This window comes from Pyxicephalus adspersus, chromosome 10 (genome assembly GCF_032062135.1).
Source record: "Pyxicephalus adspersus chromosome 10, UCB_Pads_2.0, whole genome shotgun sequence".
Classification (NCBI taxonomy): Eukaryota; Metazoa; Chordata; class Amphibia; order Anura; family Pyxicephalidae; genus Pyxicephalus; species Pyxicephalus adspersus.
In genome coordinates, this window is record NC_092867.1 from 42,861,848 (window position 1) to 42,880,972 (window position 19,125).

Genomic DNA, 19,125 nt, shown 5'->3' on the forward strand with positions numbered 1-19,125 from the left:
TTGGGCATGGGCAGTAGTGGTCGGGAATAGAGTTCTAGTATGCAGGGATGAGCTTCAGTCCATGCCTGGCAGTTTTGTCAGAAACATGCTCACAATTATTCCTCTGTAGATCATGTTTTTTTCATGTACAGGTAGTCCCCTAGTTACATATACGAGATAAGGACTGTAGGTTTGTTCTTAAGTTGACTTCGTATGTAAGTCAGAACAGGTACATTATTTTATTACAATTAGGACAGATGTTTGTCTCAACATTTTATTAGGCAGTGTGGTGTCAGTTACTTTATAAAACTCTTAATGCGAGTTAATTACAAAGAAAAAAAAAAATTCTTTATGGAGTATAGACATTCATTAACTTCTGGAGCAAGTTGTGCTTTGATATGCAAAAACAAAACTGCAGAGTTTGTCTTGGTCAATAAAGAATTACAAGAGTCTGGAGAAAGAGCTTAGTCCTTAAGATCACCCGCAACCTCAGTGGTGTTTAGCAAAAGATTTCTTCTGCAAGTCATGCAAACCATCCCCCTCCCCAATTCAAACCTCCGTTCTGCATGCAAGCGAGCAGGGAATCCCCATTCGCATGTATGTAGTATGTCGGTTGACCTTAACCCGGGGACTACCTGTAATTCAAAGTTTTCCAGCAACAAAAAGCTTTTATAAAGATAGAAGCTGCCATACATTTGCTCTTGTGAAAAATGCCTTGTTTTTACTAAATAAGTGTTAGGTTTATTTACAGTGTGCTAATTATGTTACAGCACTAAAAAAAAACCTCTGGATCAGCCCTTGCCCTTCTCAACATTTTTTTTTTCATGGGGGAACCCTGGAAAAATAAATTTCAGGTCTTCAGGGAACCCCTGCTATAACTAATATATACAGAGTTCACAGTACATTAGCATGGTCAGAGGAAAGCAGACCTTCTCCATTGCTGGCCAGTGCTCATGCAACCCCTAGCAACCTCTGGAGTAACCCTAGTTGAGAAACACTGCTAGATACACAGGCACTAAAAAAACAAAAACATTTCACAACAAAAATTGTATTTAGGTTATTAATGACAAGTACATAATTTGAATTTGCATGTATTTAATAACCATAACATTCAATCCAAACATCTAATGCATATTTTACAGTGCTTACAGTCTACATACAGGAAGTGAGTGAAAATACTACAAAATCTCGAGTGCCAATCAAAAAAGAAAAAAACAAAAACAAAGTCCAGCATTCAAAGCAAAAGTCCTTGCTATTCATTTTATACAGCAAAGAGTTAAGTGCCATTAATATTTCAAAGGTCAAGAAGACTGTCCAAAGCAGAGTCCATGTAGAAGAGAGAAATCAAAAAACACAAAGCAAATATTGGAAATGCAGACCTTTAGCTTAAAATTCCTTAGAATTTGGCCTAACCTAGTGGTCATAGCACAAGAGAGCTAAAGATCCTTTTCTCTATGCCTTCTTTCCATGGACTAGTAAATGCTTGCACACTGAGCGCTTCACAGTATGAGGGAGATGTTGATTCAGGTTCAAAATGAAGAACATGGATAGGATGGTTAAAAAGTAATCGGCCAAAAAGGCCAGGGGCAATGAAAGTGGAAAAGCCTAGGTGGAGTGAAAACTGATGTGGTCGTTAAATGCTGAGCAAGACCAATGAAATTGCGCAGTCCATCTGATCCCTCATTATCTTCCTATTTAATCTTTCTGTGAAGAAAAATTGCTAGTAAGCATGAAATCATGTTCGTGCCCACAATCAGCAGAAGTCCTAATAGATGATTAGAAACTTACAATCTGATAGTTTGTGACAAGGAAGCAGCAACCAAGAAATAATGGTATGGAGACAAAAGTTATTCCCAAACTGAGATTATCTCTTCTTCAGATATATTAAAAATGAGTTCCACTGAAATTTTACAAGATGAATTTGTAAACTTTCTTAAGAGGGAATAGCCAAAAGCAGCTAGAATCATCTTGTTGCAAGATTACAACTCTTACACCAAGACAATTTGAAGAAAGAAAACGTTAAATTAACTCTAAATAAATATTCCAGGATATAGCATTAACAATTCAATCCTAGATAACAAAATGTACAAATTCATACATTTTTTTTTACATTGTTAATCAGTTTTTGTAAACTGATTTAAGTTGTAACTGTGTAAAAAACTCAGTATTCTACGACTGTCACACCAACGTGTGCAACTATGTTACAATGGTAACAGCAGCATCATGTTTTGTATGTCTTATTCACACAATTTTTAGTTTATATACAGCATATTTATAAAGCACAGTATTAAAGCGGAAGCTTTATGAAAACAGTTCCACATGAAGCATCCAGACATGAAATAAATGTCATTGGGTTTTACAAGCAAACTTTCAACTATGTGCTAGTGATAGGGAGGTGAAAATCATTGTTGTCAAAGAGCAAGGGTCTCCTAGGTGGATCAGGGTCCTTGTCAGCTTTGTGTAGAAGCTTGAAAAGTCCAGTTCCAATGTTCATGGGTATGCCCATAATAATACACTCAGAGACTCCTAAAGGGAGAGAAAAGTGAGTAGGTGTCCATATATATATATATATATATATATATATATATATATATATATATATATATATATATATATACATACATATACACACATACACACACACACACACGCCACATTACTCACCACAAACAGAATCTTTTTGTCCAAAATATGCTGCATCAAACAAATGATCAGCAGTCTTCTCAAAGGAAGCCAGCATAAGAACACTTTCCTTCATCTTAGCCAGACCAAAGCGTGTGATACCGAGCACTTCTCCCTTAAAGAGATAAGAAAGAGGTAAGAAAGGTAAGAAATTAGGTGTATAACCATTATACATACAGTACGCAAAAGTTATACAAGAACCATCATCATCTTTGCTTCATAAAAGTAAGGAGAGAAAAAAAAAAAAGGAAACTTAATGCAAACCCCTTTTTTTGAGTGTTTACATCACTGTCCACCCAGATTAGAAGAGGTTCCTAATATTTTTGATAATGAATGATCAAGCACATTTTTAAAAAAAACTGATTAGCAAAATCAGGGTCAACTGCTAAATTTTAGAGCACACAATTCTGTAGAATAAAAACTTTCTATTGTGTTCTAATCATGTACATGTACAGCCAATGGAAAACTAGAAATCCCACCCCTTACCTTATAGGTCATTAGATCAGCCAGCAACATGACGTGCCGTCTGTCAATACTCATGCCATGGTTCACCATGGTGTACTGGATCTCATTTATAATGGTGGAGCGTGCAGCTTCTATACCGATAGTCTTTTCCACCTAAAAACACAATATATTTTAACATACAATCTTACAACAAAAGATAAGTCAGTAAAACATAGAAAAAAATTGCAATGTCATATTATGACTAACAAAAAAACATTTTCATACATATATAACTGAATTCATCCAACATTTTTAGCAACATTCGCTGTTTACAAATGTATACTGTCCTTGCAGATATGCACCTATACTAGCTGAACAATATGTTAATACCAACAAATATATTTGCTCACTCCTTTTTGTACAAACTGTCCAGATATGTTGGTCCAGGTATGGGCCACTGGTCTTCAAGTATAATAGGAGGTTTTAAGAATTCAGTTTAAAAAAACTTAGAATCCCACCTCATAGGTGTTATTGGAAGTAGTGTGTGATCCCTTTACCCCATGGGTAGCCATGACAGCACGGAGATTATCACCCTCCACCAAAAGTTTGTACTTTTCCTTTCCACTCTGTTCATCAATATGTATAACAGCACGTGTCACTTCAGGAATGCCTTGTACCACCACCTTCAAATAAAAATATTAAGATTAGTAAAGTTTTTTTCTGTTCACTTACAATACGCTATACCTTTTAAATCAGTTTAAAAACATTAAATGTATATCATCTCTGCTATCCTCCACACAAATGGTCATAGATGGTCATGCGTCAACAACTGGCCCCATTTCAGTGTTATCAAAGTGTTAATGCTCCCTTCCACTAGAAATTCTGGTCTTTGTTAAAGCTTTTTACAACCACAACAGGATTTTAAACTGGCTCAGGTTTGGAAATATTTTACATTATGTCTCTAAATTAGCTGGAAAATGTAACAATCCCACCAACACTTTAAGTATAGCATGTACAACATATTTTCAGGGGAATTATCCTCCAGACTTTAATTTAAGCCCAAAAATTTTTTAATGAAAGCCTACAAGAAAAAAAGAACACCAATATACAAGCAAAAATACCCCAGACACATACCTTTGGTAGTTCTTCTTTCAGTGACTGTAGGACATAGTACATGGAACTCTTATTGTTCTCTTTTGGTGTGACGCACAACACAGCCTCTCCATGAACCGCAATATCTCCTGGCTTAACTCGGAGCTTAGACAAGCAGATAGAATATCTTACAGTCTCAGCATTTACCTAAAATGTAAAACCAGAGACATTTCTATAAAGAAGACTGTGGATTTTTTTTTACATTAAAAAGAAAACAATTTAAATTATTAGATTTGCTTACCTCAAGCCTCAACAAGCGGATGCGTTCCAGTGAGAGCTTCACAAGGAGGAAACAGCTATCAGGAAGAAACACTTCTTCTATGTACTCTGATATCTAGAATTGGGAGATAAAAATAAAGGTGTTATACATGGCTTAAAAATAGCCAACAGTACAGTACACTTCTCTACCACTACAAAACAGAGAAAGTATATCAAAAACTAAAAACTCAAATCATCTTAAAGCGTACCTAGCTCGGAATTTTCACTTTACATAAAAAGGGTAGACAACCCTTTTATGTAAAAAAAAAAACAAAAAAAAACAAAACTTAAGTGCAACACCTTTTTTTTTTTTTTTTAAAAAAAAAAAAAAGACTGCTGCATTGCCACCCAATTGAGACCTAGGCGACTGAGAAAGAATAGAAGCGCAAAGCCTCTTGGCTGCTGCGTCACGCATCCCGGGAGGCTCTTGGGTGCTCCTTCTGCGCATGCCAAGGAGCTCTTTCGTCAAAAGGGGGAAAAAAATTCTCACGGATGCGCAATGAGATCCACAAGTTTTTTTCCCCCAACTACATCACCTGATGTTGTGCCTGGGTCAGGTGACGTAGTAAGAAGAACCCGGAAGAAAAGGAGAAGACTGGAGCGCCGACCCGAAGATGGATACCGGGACGACGCACGACCCGATTGAAGAGACCTCCGAAATGATCGCCTGCACTGTGGGATTGAATGTAAGTGTTTTTTTTTTTCCCCGTTTTGGCCGTTTTTGAATTTAGTTCCTCTTTAAGGGGATATTTGTGTGTGACAGGGTGTACATTACACATGACACAACCCAGAACAGAAAATGTTTAGTCAAGAAAAAGTTTGCATAGAAGAGCCCCCTGGGTGAAGTTAACGTGTAACAATGTCCTTACACTCCTTGCAGTTCTCATGCAAATTCTACGACAATTCAGAAAATTTTTCCTATATACATACAGTTAGGTCCATAAATATTTGGACAGAGACAACTTTTTTCTAATTTTGGTTCTGTACATTACCAATTAATTTTAAATGAAACAACTCAGATACAGTTGAACTGCAGACTTTCAGCTTTAGTTCAGTGGGTTGAACAAAAATATTGCATAAAAATGTGAGAAACTAAAGCCTTTTTTTTTTTATTTATTTATTTATTTTTTTACACAATCACTTCATTTCAGGGGCTCAAAAGTAATTGGACAATGGACTCAAAGGCTATTTCATGGGCTGGTGTGGGCAATTCCTTTGTTAAGTCATTGTCAATTAAGCAGATAAAAGGTCTGGAGTTGATTTGGGGGGGGTGCTTGTATGTGGAAGATTTTCTTGTGAACAGACAACATGCGGTCAAAGGAGGACAACATGCGGTCCTGTGAACAGTCAACATGTGGTCATCCTATCTTATTGGTCAGTGGGGTTCATCATAGTGGGGAAAACCGAAAAGCTTTCTTAAACATCTAATATTTGAATGAAGCATGCAGGACATTTTTCACAAAAACACATAGTGAACAACATGCATTGGCAAATGAAACCATATAACTGTATAAAGTATATGGCTTCAAAACAATCCCAACATACAAATCCTCTCACCTCTCCCAATAACGTTTTCTCAATTCGACCTTTTACCAGTCGGGCAAAGTCGGAGTCATCATCTAGATCAAGTTGAGCGGTAATGATTGGTGTGCTGAAGTAGAAGAGCAAATTAGTATTAATACCCTGTTCAATTTGGGGTTTGAACAGGACATCCATTTGCAAGTTTATTTAGACCTCCATCACTTAGTATTGTTTTTTTAATAAGATGATTATACTTCAAATATTAGACAAATTGCCAGCTGCTGAAACCTGGGATGCCCAGCACATCTGATTTAGGCTGGCCGTTCAATCAGTCCATGTAAAATAGAACATATTAAATCTGAAAACATAAAAATAGGACTAAGACACACATACCTAATGTTCTTTGAGGCATTGATGATTTCCTTGATACGGGGAACACCTAGTGTAATGTTCATGGAAGCAACACCAGCAAAGTGGAACGTTTTCAGGGTCATCTGTGTTCCTGGCTCTCCAATGCTCTGAGCGCAAAGAGCACCCACTGCTGAACCTGGTTCCATCTGTGCTCTGGGGAAACAAATCAACATAACATAACTATCCAAAATGTTTACTGCAAAGCAAATCTTATACTTATGGGCACAAAACAAGCTGCTTTTGCATTGCGTTACAGGTATTTGCAAAGCATTACACTCTGTAAAATGATTTGCTGATTCTTAATTATTTTATACCAACAATATGTCCTGAACTCAAATAACTGCTTGTGCTTTTGTTTACAAAGTATAAACTACAATAACAATCGACTTTTTTTTAGGATTTAAGTTACCTGCAGTCGGTTGAATAAACGTATGCCTGTAGGCTTTTAAAAGTAAAACTCATTGTGTTTTTTTTAAAGGTTGATTTTCTTTGTATTGCACTTGGATACCAGTAGATTTCCTGCTGAACAAGTCATTTTGCATTACACCACTTTAAAATTTCTGCAAAACTGCCAGCCCCAGAATGTAACCAAATGAAACTTATTAACCAGTGATTTGTAGATAGATATACATTATATTCAACCTGCAACTATAATAACTGCTGTAAAAAAAATGTACTGCTTTGTACTGCACACACTACTTCACTTGATACAAAAAGATATCAATGGAACAATCTAACGTAAAAGGTGAATATAATTTGCAGCCACCTTACCTCATATACTTATCCCGACAAGTCTCTAAAAATTTTTCCAGCTGAGTAGGGGTGATTCTGTCCAATTGGTACAACACACGGGGCTGCACAAAGAACAAACACTATTCACTATTTACATATAATCGAGATACTGTAATGTATAGGTCCCATTGTATAATAAAGTAAAAGTACTACAAACATGTACAGAAAACCTGTGTGGGTTATTTATCGACAATTAAAACTGTATCTTTGCAGAGGTTGCATAGAATGTGCATTATATTTTGTCTCGAGCACTGCCAAACTGCTGCAGTACCCTTGTCAAACATCTCAATAATGAACTTTGAATGGATGTGCTGTCTCCTAAATTTCACAATTGCTACACTACACAAAATATTGTTACCTCTGTGGAGCCATTGTCATTGATTCCATATTTGTCTCTGGTAATCCTTATCTTTTCTGATATTCCATTCACAAACTTCTTGATTTCCTGGTGGATGAGAGGTTGATACGATTAGATATGAGAAATAACATTTACCATGCAGAGCTCATTGTTTTGAGATCTAACTGGGACATGATTTTAAAGTCTTATATATGCATCTAAAGTCTACTACACTGAACACTGTACTGCCGAAATTAAATGGACAAAATCATATTTGGCAACACTATAGCATGCTGAAACCACACCACTAACATGCAGCCAATATCATGGTTATATACTAAAAACCATGTTAGAACATCACGTTAAGACACGTTTCTGTATCAGGAAGAATGAGTCCGGACACGGGGTCTCAGTGTAACAAAGTCTGGTACATTTCCTACCTTTAAAAGAGGATACACAAGCCAAGACAGGTTTTATTCCTAAACGCGAGAGAAGATTAAAGGGTGTTTTGAAATTGACTTGCTAAAGCAAGCCCAGCATCCTCTTAGAAACATAACACACAGATATATCAGAGTATCTTTGTTTTATTTATACTTTAGCTACTAAATAGTAGATTATAATGGTGTAGAAGCTTGCACAGCCCAGTTCAAGTGCAACCTATCCAGTAGACATATATGCCTCTTAAAATCTTCATCTTGCCATTGTTGTAAAAACTTCTGAACATATGAATTACATGTCAAAGCAAACACTCTTCATTTGATTTCTTGAGTTCATTTCAGGTCAACAACTAATTGAGCATTTTACTAAAACGTGCAAAAAAATAGTGAAGCTTGACTTGTTTGAAGCTCAGTATAATGGAACCCAAGAAAAAAAGATCTGATACCCTCCTAAAAATAGTTTCCTTCAAATTCTGTGTGAACGCCAGTGGAAGGGATATCAAAGTTATCCATGTTTAACTACGGCTGAAATAATTTTCAAAATATAGAAAGTTAGAAGATCTGATCTGCGTGTTTGTATTAGGACACTGACTGAAAGTACTGAAGAATAGAGGGTCAGAGCAACAGTATGGCAGCATTTTTAGAGGGTGCAGTCCAAGAGGCAAAATATTGTGAAACACTGGGTGAGTAACCATGCTGGTCAGTTAAAGTAGTGACTATGAAAGGTAAGTGATAGAGTGGGGATACAAGCCTGTTATTTATTTTTTTAAGCCAAAACAGTTGGACCTAGTACTCTTGTTACGAGTGAATCGTATTTATGTGTCTGCAGCACTGGTTGTCAAGACCTGATTGCTGCAAAGGGAGGGGGTTTCATTCTTTTTAAGAAACAAACTTTGAGGCCTAGGTTGGGTAGGGGGCTTTTGACAAAAGAATCTTCAGGTTAGGGATTGAAGAAACCTTTGCCATGAGTGAGCAACCTGTATTGTGCTAGATCATAAAACATGCACTATAAAAAATAGCTACAGATAATGATTCTGAAGCAGAACTGAACTTCCGGGAAGTGTCATGGCAATGCCTGATCAGATCAGGTTTTGCATTTGGGCAGAGAAATGACGTGGAAAGCTGGTGCATGTATGAACAATTAATAACATTAGTTGGTTTCTTCCTAGTGTATATACATCTGTCAGCAGTCACTTTACAAAAGCTTTCTTTTTTTAAACCTAAAAAAGCACCTCCTGAAACATAACTTGGTGTAGCTGTTACTGCCAAAGTTTGTCACCCTTAGGACCTGGAATAAAACATGTGCATCTGACATTTTTGATTATCTTCCAGTTCCTACATTATTTATTACATTAATTACATTACAGAACATAGAAGTGACAAGGAATCAGGGCAGAAGAAAACACAGAGCACAGTGGGATACCGGACATACAATACAGCAGTAAAAATTCCAGATACTGGACAATTTTGGAAAGCTTATCTATTTTAAACAGCAAAGAATAATGCAGTGGGAAAGTATATATTATATTTCTTTACAGGGAGTATTTCTTTTTAAACGTGTAAATGTCACTTTTTTGATCACTGTTGATAGGCTATTGTTCATTTCATGAAGGTTTCGCATTTTAGTACAATTCTGGCAAAACACATGTATAGCAGATCAATAGGAGGTCAACTGGACCTGCCAATGATTTCAAATGAGCTCTGATGCATCTCAGACTGATCAATTAACACAAACCCAAAGCCCTTTGACACAGGCGTAATGCAAGTTTTTTTGTTTCTCCAACTTCAGGCAGAGCTGATTTATAGTTTCCAGGGGGATCACACTCCATGCCCGTGAGGTACAGATTTTTGAGCAGATATTCATGTTTTTTTTAGGTCAAAAAATAAAAAAAATATAAATTAGGTCAGTTATTCATATATATTCCCATGAACGATTTACTAGAGAGCAACCGACAAGGAAACAGTAAGCACACAAGCAGCATTCCTGTGTCAATCACCCTCTGAAGTTTTATCTTGGGAAGAAAGTACACTGGTCAGAGATACAGAAGCTTTACATGGACTACCAGTTTTCACTGTAATCCCAAAGGTGAGGAGGAAATTTTCCACAAGGGTCAGAGCACTACAGAAAACATTGCCAGGATTTATTAGCAGGGACACATCACCCAAAACTTAGTTTATTTTAGGGGTGGGTTCTTTTTTTTATGTGCAGGAAAGGGAAACAGTAGCTAGACACACACTTGCCTATTTTCTATTCTATGCACACAGAAATGCATACAGTATGTGAACACAGGGTGCCATTTTCATTCCATTCTGCATTTACCTCATAATAATGTCTGTTACCTGTGTCTGTGAGAGACTTGATATGTGGGAGAAGGAGGAAAAAATGAATAAAGAAAAGTGTAATGTTTCAAGAAAGCTGATAAATAAACATGCCTGCACATATGAGAATGTTGTTCCTTTATAAATAATCAAAACAAAGTTAATGCAAGCAGAACTTACTTTTTTTCACAGATACAACACAACTAAGGCTTCATACACACATGCAATATATGTTGTTGGAAAGGATCTTTTATGATACTGCACTGTTCTGCTCTATGGAGAGGGGAAGAATGTCAGAGCGGCACCCCGCTGTGCTCTCTCCCCTTCACTTGCATTACGATTGTTCGTCGGCCATAATCCGTGGATCCGCATGAGCCAAGTATCGAACGAGATCCATTGCATGTGTGTACGTAGCCGAAGAGTAAGCAATGGAAAGTGAAGAAAATTCTGATACAAAGCTCAGTTTTGTATATTAAATACAATCATTTTTTGCATATGTGGAAAGACTTGAAATGGCTACCCGTCTTTTCCGACTTTTTTTTTTTTTACCTTCAATCCTGCAGAACAGTCTTCCTACGTCACCCGACACAGGCGTGAGATCAGGTGACGTAGATGGTAAAAAAAAAAAAAAAAAAAACTTGCCGATCCCACTGCACATGTGTGAGATCGGCAATTTATTCCCCCTCTTGCAAAAGAGCTCCCTCTGCGCATGCCAGAGATGCTCAGGCATGCACAGAAGGAGCACCCAAGAGCCCAAGGCTTTGTGCTCCCATTCATTCTCGATCACCTAGGCGATCGAAAATTGGAGGGTGTCTACCCTTTTATGTAAAGTGAAAATTCTGAGTTTAGGTACGCCTAAAGGTTCTACAGAATCCAGGTTGAGAAACACTGGTGTAGACAAATTAAATCTGTATGGGCAGGCAGCACTTAACCCAGCAGTGTGAGGGTAACTGCTGAGACCAAATGATGCGGAGTCCACCTTTTAATAAATGGATGATTTTTAGTTTACAAGAATCTGTAATATTAAGTATCTGGTGTTTTCCTTCATGCAATTTGAAATTAGAGATACAGTAACTACACAAGCAGTTTTGTTTTTTAAACATATGTGTTTGTGTGGTAAGCATTAAACTTACATTTACAGGAAAACATCCTCTATCTGTCCTGGTGACCACTTTCACTAAAAGAAAATTGGGGAAATTCAAAATGTTTTGAGTTGTCTCTGCCTCCTGTTTTCTTAAAGATCTTCTAAAGGAAATTTCCCTTAATCTACAGTGATTTCCTTTCACTTCAACTTGTTGCGGTTCTTGGCAAGGAACCATTTGATTTATATTTTAACCTTTATAAGAGAAAAATTATGCCAAAAGGAGAGAGTCTGGTCATATGTAACATGGTTGTATTATTACAGATAACATTTACAAAGTTATGGACTGTGAACAAACTTGTTAAAAGAAAAAACAAGCCAAATCCTGCCAAATCCCTCAATTAACCATATGGAAAACAAAAGGTTGAGAAAATGTGGACTTTAAAAAAGTCTTAAAAAGGCTTATAAAGTCCCAATTTTCTTGTTACCATAAAACAAACATAATGAATAAATTTAACTGCATGGCCATGAAAAAACCAAGGAGCCCCATTACCTGCAAGTAAGAATCCTGACAGGACTGAAACTCTGACTTCTTCAAGATTGACTCTGTGGTCAGGAGCAGCTCATTTTTACTTAGTGCTGGTTCACCTGAACATGGATAAACAGCCTTGAAACAAAAGGGAGATACAAAGCAAAGGCTATAAATTACTAGAAATATAATTCATGTCACGTTATAAATGCTATATTCTCTTATGTCATCCTGATGAGCTGAACAAGCTGCTGTATACAATATTTGTACCATATACAAAAGCCATAACTACCACAGAGTTCTGCTACCACAAACCAACTAGGTAGCTTTTCCTCCAACCAGAGCAAGGCAGAGAAAGACTGCTTTGAGCAAACAGCTGGTCCTTTCTGTAATCTGAACATCTCTATAAAAAAAATTTACACAATGCACGTTTTCATTTTAGAGCTGTCACTTTGCTTATTTAAGAACATTCCCTTCCTTCCCACCCCCATGTCATCTCTTATACTTGCCTTTAAAGACACTCTGTTCCTCTGTCAAAGCTAGAAAATCAGACCCTGAGAAAAATGTGTATTAGGTACTGTCATCCCTTTCACAAGCTTAATAACATCCTCCTCCTGGTGATTGGCAGCTTAAGCCCAAAGAGTTATCTAAAACTTCATAACTTTAGCTAGTTCTCATTAGGGCAGGGGATTAAAAGTACAGGGTTAAACAAATTTTAGGTTTCAGTCAGCCTCAAGAAAGCCTCAAAACAGATATTTGCTCTAATCTATAGTCATTTAAAAGAAATCTACAATTTATAGCTGAAAGGATGGGACAAGGATACAGATATTACCTTGACATTGTCTAAGACTCTCTTAAATTCTAGAGGTTCATCTTTTCCTTCCATGGCGGCAGGGTCCAGTCCATCACCCCCATATATAAACTGAATGATGTCACCAGTGGAGCTCCGGACAGTCAAGTCATATTGAGAGCACAGGTCTTCAAGAGATTTTACTAGTCGTCTCTGCAGGCGATAAGCAAAATCATATTATTCACAGAAACAAATGTCATAATCTAAATTTGTTACAGATTAGAGGACAGAAAAATGTAGCAAAAATTTTAAAACAAATAGCACATTTATGATCGTGTTAACTACAGTTTTTTTTACAACTCCTACCAGACTTCCAAGTTACTACCAGAATCGCCAGAAGCATAGCTGTTAATGAAAATCTGTTTTACCAGAAAGCAAATTCAGTACCTTGCTAACCAAAAAAAAAAAAAAAATTGTAGATTAGGAGTTTTACCCCTTCTGCAAATTTGTCCAGATCAAGCCAGTGACAGCCACAACACTGGAATTTTCATTTTCGCATTTTCATTTTGGCAAGCAATGGTATCCTACATAAAATACTGTCAGACATACACTGATGGAAAATACAGTTCACAAGTTTACCTGCATATAACCAGTTTCAGCTGTCTTGACAGCTGTGTCCACCAAGCCCTCTCGTCCAGCCATAGTATGGAAGAAAAATTCTGTAGGCGTCAGTCCTGAGTAGAAGCTGTTTGCCACAAACCCCTTTGCTGCTGGAAGCTATAAACATGCAGTTAGATTTGTAAGATATTTTACAGAGAGCAACCTGGTCCAGGAATTTATGTGCTATATATGCTTGGCCTTTCTCTATATGCCCTAATGGGCAAGATATTTCTAAAAGCCTGCAGGGCTTTTTCATTAGGGTCAATGAAGACCTTAAGACCACTTGTAAGGGCAGGGTACCACGGGAACCTCAGAGGAAGAGCACCGGAGTACTGCATGATATAAGCCACATTTCTTGAACTGGGTTGCTAGCTTTTCGGTAAAGGTATGCATAGTGATAGGGTCAGTTCATATTTTTTAAGTATATTAGTATCCTTTAAATCAAAGCAGAGGGCACAGCAACAGGTTTACTGTAATTGTGGCCCATATTTTCAATAGCTTATACCTTCTTCCCATTTACTATATTGCTGACCCAATTAGAAAACAATAAGTGGAAATAATAAGTGATGCTTATGATTTGTGAAAGCCCTTGGACCTCTTGCATAGGGTAAATAAAGTCCAATGCAAGCCCCAAGTTATGAATTTTGATACTGCAGGCAAATGGTATTGTGGGGCAGAGAATGGAAAAAATAACCAACTTAGGCTAGATTTAAAGTTAACATTTTTTGTTTCATTGTGTAGCAGTCTTTGAAAAAAAAAAACAAAATACAAAAGCCCACAGGCACAGTATACTATGAAAAAGGTTACACTGAACTAACCTTTGAATGCTTCTCAAAATGCGGCAGAGATCTGTTCTCAAAGCCATCAGGGACACGTGAGCCACTGATAGCCTGCTGGCCCACACAGGCAATCATCTGAGAAATATTAATAAATGAACCTGCAAAAAATGAGTCATATTAGGGAGGTTCAAAAAAACATACAGACAAAGAATACATAACCTGATTAATATCAGAGTAATATAATTAATTTAACATGCTGTTTTATCCTTCGGATTCCTGGAAACTTGCACAAGACACGTACAGCCTATTTACAATCTATACTACAGAGCAGTGGTCTTTAAATATGACCTATCACGACTAGGTCACAGAAAACAGATTAACCCCCCTAGTGGTAATCGAGCGTAAATCAAGTTTTAAGCGACCCCGAGTGTGACTCGGGGTGGATTTTACATGCTAAAAGCAGTAATCCTGAGTCACACTCGGGGTTGCATAAAACAAACCCCACTTACCTTGCTCCTTTGGCATCTCCCATCGTCCTGCTGGCCCCCACAGGTACTGGTGGGGGGCGTCCTTCGATCTTCTCCCGGTGACTGGAGGGAAGATCTCTGGGGTTTCCTGGTGACGTTGGTGCATGCGTCGACGCGGGCGGGAGGAGCGGCAGAAAATTGAAATAATTTTGTATTGGATTCAATACAAAATAGCTGAATTGAATCCAATACAAAGAAATCTTAATAAAATATATTTATAAATAATTATATAATATATATTATACATGCAACTTTACAGTTTTATTACATGTTTAACTATTTTTTAAAATGTTTAACAGATTTTTGTGTTTTTTCTATTTAAAGTTTATTATTAAATATGCTTTTTGCATGGAAACACGGACAGAATTAGAACGCTAGGGGCGTTAAAGAGACAAATAATGAGACATGGAAATTGTTATTTTAAACCAGTGTCTTAACCAATACAATGGAGGTATTAGATCTTTACCTAAGAAGTTGCTGAACAGCTATAAAAAAAACAAAAAATAAACTAACCAGGCAAAAAGGTTATCCTTTAGCGGAGCAATGTGGCAAAACCATAACAATCCCATAAAAGTTGCATATTGCTTTCCAAAAGTAGACAAAGACAGATGGACTCTGACCTAAAGCATGAACTTACCTTTGGATCCACACAAGGCCATGATAAGAGGACTGTTGCTCTTGTCCAGCTCTCTCAGACAGGCACTTCCTGCATGGTCTCTAATCACAGACAGCTCACGCAATATCAAAGCCTGAGGAAAGAAGTCAGTAGAACCACATTTATACACTCAAAATATAAATATTAATTAAAGCAGATGTTTGCTACAGGCTTTCAGTCACAAAGAAAAAGAACTGTTTGTGCCTCAGGCATTATGTGACTTAATGGCCAACAAAAATGTGCAGGTTCCTAGATTTAAAACCACTACCCAGTTAATCATATTACTTGATTAAAAAAAAAAAAAAAAAAAAAAAAAACTTTTAGAAAACAATTAAAAAAAATTAGTAAATTGTATGCTTCATCCAAGTTAGTCAAAGTAAATCCAAAATGGATTTAGTTTGCTAAAAAATAACAAGCTGTGCATCAGAACAATTACCTTTTATTTTTATTTAGAAAATTATATTTGTTTATTATATATTTGCATCTTACCATTTTACCATTTCTAATAACCTTCCCTACACCAAGTTTCTGTGCATTTTTATGTGGTCCAGCAGCACATCAATGGTCAGTGAGTGAGCTGTCTGATGGTGACAATAGTAGAAAATGTCTGTACAACTGACACAGGCTATCAATACAATAATTGGGAAACAGGTAAGGAGTGTAGAGTAAAACCTTTATGACAACATAACCAGGTATTATTTCCAAGATAGCGGCAGATTTAAAAATATTAAATATGACGACATTTCATTGAAATTTTAAAAATGCTATTATACTAACCCTTCACTAAAATTAGGAATTATACCATTTGGCTAAAAAAGTAGTCTTAGGGCCTGACAGTTTGGAATAGTCAACACATCCTTTCGGTTCACCAATGATTCTCCTCTCCAGTCTTAAAGAGCTTTGATAATTTGGGCCCAATTTTGGCTTGGAACATAAAGTGGCTAAAGAAAACAGTCTGTAGATAAAATTATATAAGTAAAATAAGATCCACCACAAGGGACTGCAACTTTTTAAATCAAGCAAGTCCTAGATTATTGGTGTATTACATTTCCAACATTTTTACATTTTACACGAATAAACCAAGCAGGGATTATATAAGTAACCTAACCAAGAGTTACTTAGCAAGGGTTTTATTTAGTATGAGATGTAGTTACCTCTAGAGTCTCCTCTGCACTGCAGCCAGGCTGCTGCTGAAGTTTTCCAGTGTTCAGAGCCTCAATGTATTCATCACATTTCTTGTAGCCGGCATCTAAAAGATCCTGCTTAGCTTTTAACAACCCTTGACCTGGAGTAACATCTCCAATTCCGATAGAGAAGCCTCGATTTGCTGCATAAAAAAAAATATATAATATAAATACACCTTGTATTTAAGAAAGAATAATGTTTTGGATGCAGTATATATGGAATCTTCTTTTGAGATAGTAGCCAGCAGCCAACTCAGGAATGCACAACATGTAACAGAACACTTGAGTGCCAACACATACCTTTTTTTGACATTTGCCATTAGGAAAAATGTATACCCATTTTTGTCATGACAGGTCAAAGGAATTCAGTGACTGGAGGTTAGTCGGCGGAGAAATAGGTTTTCCGAAACTGGATGTTTTTTCTTCTTTTGAACATGAACAGTGAGCTTTACGATATAAAATCACTGGGGCATGACATGACAGGAGCTCTAAGAGACCAGAGGGATCTTTTAACTTTATGTCCTGATAAATAGCTGTTTTGGATGGGGAAAATACCAGGAGAACCTAACAACCAAAACTGAAAAAGCAAAAACAAATGCAGCAATAATTTGGTCACATGGTAATGTTGCATCTAAGCAATGACCAAGTCACAAACCCGAAGTATAAAGATTAGGAGTTTGATTATACTTGCTTTAGATCACCAACTTGTATTAGGTTTGCAGTATTAAAGCTAGAGACACAAAAGAACCTATAAAGTTAATATTAGCAAGTGCAGGCCACATATGTTTGTTTTAGCTGATAGACAATCTGAAACCATTAGACTGAGTGGCAAGTAGAAGACTCTGGTTAAAGACCAAAAATATAGCAACTGGGGTGAGTGTCCAAATGTGTTCTATTTAAATTATTTTGCATTTGAACAGCAAATGCATTTGCACTTCAAAAGCTATCTAAAGCAAATACATTTCTGTTTAAATTGCAAACAGCATTTAACAAGAATAGGCCCTGTTTAATTTTCTATGCCTTAAAGCATGCCTATACTGACAAAATCAACTTTGGCTTATTGATAACATAAGCCCAAGTTATATTCATCGGAATCTTTTTTTTTTTTCCAGCTGGCTTTGACCCTTAAACATGAAAAATGGGTTCTAGCCACAACCCCAGGTCTCCTCATCGCCTAGGCGGTGAACTGCAATCTGGGAAATGCCATCCTTGGTGGGAGTGTTTCTAATCCACTCCCACTGCCCTAATTATGCATATCTTTTTTCTTTTCTCGCCTGGGACTAACCTAAACTTGCCAGTCACAAGATGGCCACTTCTAAACACATCATAAATCATTATATTTTTCATTTATACAAGCTGACCCAGCCAGTGCCACCAGGGATACTGACATTTTAGTGCAAGTAAGTAAGAATAGATTATTAATTGAAAGACTAGTTTTTGAATTTAGTTCCCCTAAGTTTAAACCCACCTCATTAGGACATGTCAGGTCCAAAGAAATGTGGTTCACACAAAGCAGAGGAAAATAAAGTCACTCAACTGAATTTTAGTCATCTGCATTTTAGGAGTGTTGTAGAAATGTAGAAATCCAGTCACCATGGACACTTTCCTTTATAAAGAATAATAAAGACACCGGTTCCCCAAATAAAAAAAGGTAAAGTAGGAAGCTTTGTTTACTAAGATATATGTAATACTTCAGAGAGATAAAGTCATATTTTATAAAAAGGAAGCTAAAAAACTAACATGACTGCAACTTGCATATATGACATTCTTTTGTTTTGTGTTCAAGCTCCTACCAGAAATCTCCATTCCTAAATAAAGCCTGACTTTTGAAACAAACCATACTTGTGGGAAAGTTAGGTGGGCAAGGGAAAGAGCTACCTGCTTTTCTAAGTGACCATGCAACAGCCACCAAATAAAGCCACAAATGACATGTTACATTCGATACTTTTAAGACGTAAAACATTGTGATCATGCATCACTCACACAGATAAACAGGTGCCAATCTTGCCAGGCGTGACATGGCATTGGCAGCCTCGAGCTGTCCCCAGTCTCGCAGAAGTATGTAGAATATATTATTCTTAGAGCCAGAACCCAAAGTCCCTTTGTCCATACTTCCACACATTAGCTCGCTGTTGTGAATTGTCACATCTGTAGAAACAAACAAGCATTAGACTTATGAATATAAAATCTGTCCGAAAAAGAAAAACAAAGCTCCAGGAGAACATAATTGCTGAATTTTGAAATAGGACACTGAAGAGAGGGTTAATCATTGGAGGCTTCCAATGCTAGTTGCCAGGCTGTAAAGCATGTCTTTTTTTCTTCAAAACATGGAAGTTACTGATCCAGATGGAATATGAACTTTTTACCAACACAGCAATAGATATCTGTGAATAGGTGCTCAGCTTTTATGTTGGTCAACGACTCACAATACTTCTTACAATACAATATTTCAACAATGGTGTCCCCATCCCTCCAGCTAACTTGACAATAAAAAGAGTAGCAATACGCAGAGTACACTGCTCTCCCCTCCTGGCAGAAAATGTGAATGCAACAGAGCTTGATTGACTACCAGCACTGTCCCTCCCACT

The 19,125-nt window shown here is 37.0% G+C and overlaps 1 protein-coding gene across 2 annotated transcripts in view; it reads right to left on the bottom strand.

The window, feature by feature from the left end:
* Window positions 1-1,057: 1,057 nt before the first annotated feature.
* The window catches only part of POLR3A (RNA polymerase III subunit A), a 31,250-nt gene continuing 13,182 nt past the window's right edge, over window positions 1,058-19,125 (bottom strand). Inside the window, exons 15-32 of one of the 2 annotated variants that reach the window (XM_072424993.1) lie at window positions 18,521-18,685; window positions 16,508-16,680; window positions 15,336-15,447; window positions 14,211-14,329; window positions 13,372-13,509; window positions 12,775-12,945; window positions 11,967-12,080; window positions 10,334-10,369; window positions 7,598-7,684; window positions 7,219-7,301; window positions 6,430-6,600; window positions 6,073-6,166; window positions 4,499-4,591; window positions 4,240-4,404; window positions 3,624-3,788; window positions 3,148-3,279; window positions 2,644-2,776; window positions 1,058-2,505 (exon numbers count right to left, since the gene is read on the bottom strand). In XM_072424993.1, coding sequence (XP_072281094.1) covers window positions 2,354-2,505; window positions 2,644-2,776; window positions 3,148-3,279; window positions 3,624-3,788; window positions 4,240-4,404; window positions 4,499-4,591; window positions 6,073-6,166; window positions 6,430-6,600; window positions 7,219-7,301; window positions 7,598-7,684; window positions 10,334-10,369; window positions 11,967-12,080; window positions 12,775-12,945; window positions 13,372-13,509; window positions 14,211-14,329; window positions 15,336-15,447; window positions 16,508-16,680; window positions 18,521-18,685 — 2,303 coding nt within the window. In that variant the 3' untranslated portion in view covers window positions 1,058-2,353. The remainder of the gene's footprint in view (window positions 2,506-2,643; window positions 2,777-3,147; window positions 3,280-3,623; window positions 3,789-4,239; window positions 4,405-4,498; window positions 4,592-6,072; window positions 6,167-6,429; window positions 6,601-7,218; window positions 7,302-7,597; window positions 7,685-10,333; window positions 10,370-11,966; window positions 12,081-12,774; window positions 12,946-13,371; window positions 13,510-14,210; window positions 14,330-15,335; window positions 15,448-16,507; window positions 16,681-18,520; window positions 18,686-19,125) is intronic. The other variant, XM_072424994.1, reaches the window with a different exon arrangement.